This window comes from Ursus maritimus, unplaced genomic scaffold (genome assembly GCF_017311325.1).
Source record: "Ursus maritimus isolate PB19 unplaced genomic scaffold, ASM1731132v1 scaffold_2, whole genome shotgun sequence".
Classification (NCBI taxonomy): Eukaryota; Metazoa; Chordata; class Mammalia; order Carnivora; family Ursidae; genus Ursus; species Ursus maritimus.
The window spans coordinates 37654549-37656796 of record NW_024424452.1 but is presented as its reverse complement, the minus strand read 5'-3'; the positions used below and the strand labels follow the sequence as shown (position 1 = coordinate 37656796).

At 63.6% G+C, this 2248-nt stretch overlaps 1 protein-coding gene across 1 annotated transcript in view; it reads left to right on the top strand.

The window, feature by feature from the left end:
- Window positions 1-2248, top strand: part of MAPK8IP3 (mitogen-activated protein kinase 8 interacting protein 3) — a 49691-nt gene that overhangs the window by 27061 nt on the left and 20382 nt on the right. The window contains exon 8 of the mRNA XM_040635558.1: window positions 2004-2122. Coding sequence (XP_040491492.1) covers window positions 2004-2122 — 119 coding nt within the window. The remainder of the gene's footprint in view (window positions 1-2003; window positions 2123-2248) is intronic.

Below are 2248 nucleotides of genomic sequence, written 5' to 3'. Positions count from 1 at the left end.
AAGAATCCCACAGTCCCTGGTGTCTCCGTGTTTGGGAGGTCCGCACCCCTTCCCAGGCCCAGACTGGACCCAGTGTGGGAAGCCGGAGACGGGAGCAGTGGGCCACGGCCGGACGGCTTGGTCAGAAGGCACGCTCGGCCTCCTCCCTGGTCCCCACTTAGAGCCACCTGCCCCACCCTGGGCCACAACTTGTTTCTGACCGCGCCCTGGCTGCAAAGGGTTGCTTGCCATGTTCGTGTAGCTTCATATCCATCACACGCGGCACCGGCGGGCTGTTCCAGGGAGCGCGCAAGCTAACAGCCCCAAACCAAGCCCTTTAGATAAGGCGGCGGCAGCCTCCGGAAAGCTGGAGGCAGCGTCTGGGTGAACCCAGGGTCCAGGCCAGACGAGTGGGCCGGACAGGAGAGCAGGGGTCCTCCTGTACGCTCCAGTCCCGGCTCAGGGCGCTGTTTTACCGCGGCCAGAGAAGCCAAGCGAGGGGGCCTCACGGAGGTGGCCGAGACTCCCGCTGACCCTGCACGGTGTGCGTCACCCGGAGCCTCGGGGACACGCCGACCCTCGTGGCGAGCTTCTCCCTTCCCTGTGTTTGGCCCTAGTGTCCACAGGATGAGATGTCCGAGTCAGGCCAGTCTTCGGCGGCTGCCACACCCAGCACCACGGGCACCAAGTCCAACACGCCCACGTCCTCCGTGCCCTCAGCCGCGGTCACACCGCTCAACGAGAGCCTGCAGCCCCTGGGGGACTACAGCGCCAGCACAAAGAGCAGCAAGAGGACACGGGAGAAGCGCAACAGCCGCAACATGGAGGTCCAGGTCACGCAGGAGATGCGGAACGTCAGCATAGGTGCCGCGGCGGCCGTGGGCTCCGGGGCTGTGCAGGGAGGAGGCTGAGCAGCTCAGGCACCTGCCCTGCTGTCCCTGCCCCCGTCCCTCCCCTCGTCCCCCCTTGCTGCCCCTGCCCCCTGCTGCCCCGCACCTGGTGTCCCCGCCCCTGCTGTCCCGCCCCCCTGCCCCTGCTGCTCTGCACCCCACCACCACTCCTCCCCTGCGGTCCCCATCCCCTGCGGTTCCGTCCCCCCCGCTGTCCCTGCCCCCTGTCCCTGCCTTGCTCCGCCCCCCCCGCCCCGGTTTCCCTTCCAAATACGGATCTTAGTTCCGGCAGATGTATGAGCCGGCTCAGGCCCCAGTAACAAACATCACAGAGCCCGTGGTTTAAGGCACAGACATTTGCTCTCTCGCAGTCCTGGCGTGGGCGTGCAGACGGCCGCCTCTCCCTGTGTCCTCAGCCCTTCTCTTAGGAGGACAGAGTCAGATGGGGTCAGGGCCCACCCTTGTGGCCTTATTTTACCCTCACCTCTTTAAAGGCCCCATCTCCAAATGTAGTCACATGCTGGGGCCCCTGGGGCTATGGCTTCAACATGTGGATTTGGGGGACACACTTGGCTTCTGGCAGTGCATCCCCGTCATCCCGCAGAGGCGCTCAGTAGTGGAAGGGATGGAGGAGAAGCAGGACATTTGGTCTGGTCATCGAAGGTCAGGAAAAAGAGCCATGGTTCTGGGGGATGGGCCCCAGCTGGCCACCAGCCAGGGAGGAGCCCTTTCCTGACAGCCCCTGGCTGGCGGTGGTCTAGTGCGGGGTCTCCAGACATGGGGCCAGAGGGTGGGTGTCCCCCCTAACCCTGGGGTTCTCGTGTGTCCCCCCAGGCATGGGCAGCAGTGATGAGTGGTCTGATGTTCAAGACATTATCGATTCCACCCCAGAGCTGGACATGAGTCGGGAACCCCGTCTTGATCGCACGGGCAACAGGTGCTGCCTGAGTCTGGGGTCCTGGTGGGCTCGGTGGTCACCATGGGCGTTGGCACCTTCGGCGATGACGTCCCCTGTAGCACTACACAAGCAGCATTGGCATTGAGCGGCTCACGGGCAGTGTTGGGGGGCCCCCGCCCGCAGCCCAGGAACGCTGCCCACTCACCCTGAGCTCCCCCGGCTTCATGTCCTCACAGCCCGACCCAGGGGATCGTGAACAAAGCTTTTGGCATCAACACTGACTCCCTGTACCACGAGCTGTCGACTGCAGGGTCAGAGGTCATCGGGGATGTGGATGAAGGAGCCGACCTGCTAGGTAAACTCAAGCTACCCCTGGGACCCCGGGGCCTCGGGCTTGCTTTTGTTGGTTTTGTTTGTAACGAAAGCAAAGTCTCTGTTAGCTGCAAGCCAGGAACTTCTTATAGTTTTATCGGGATGTAGT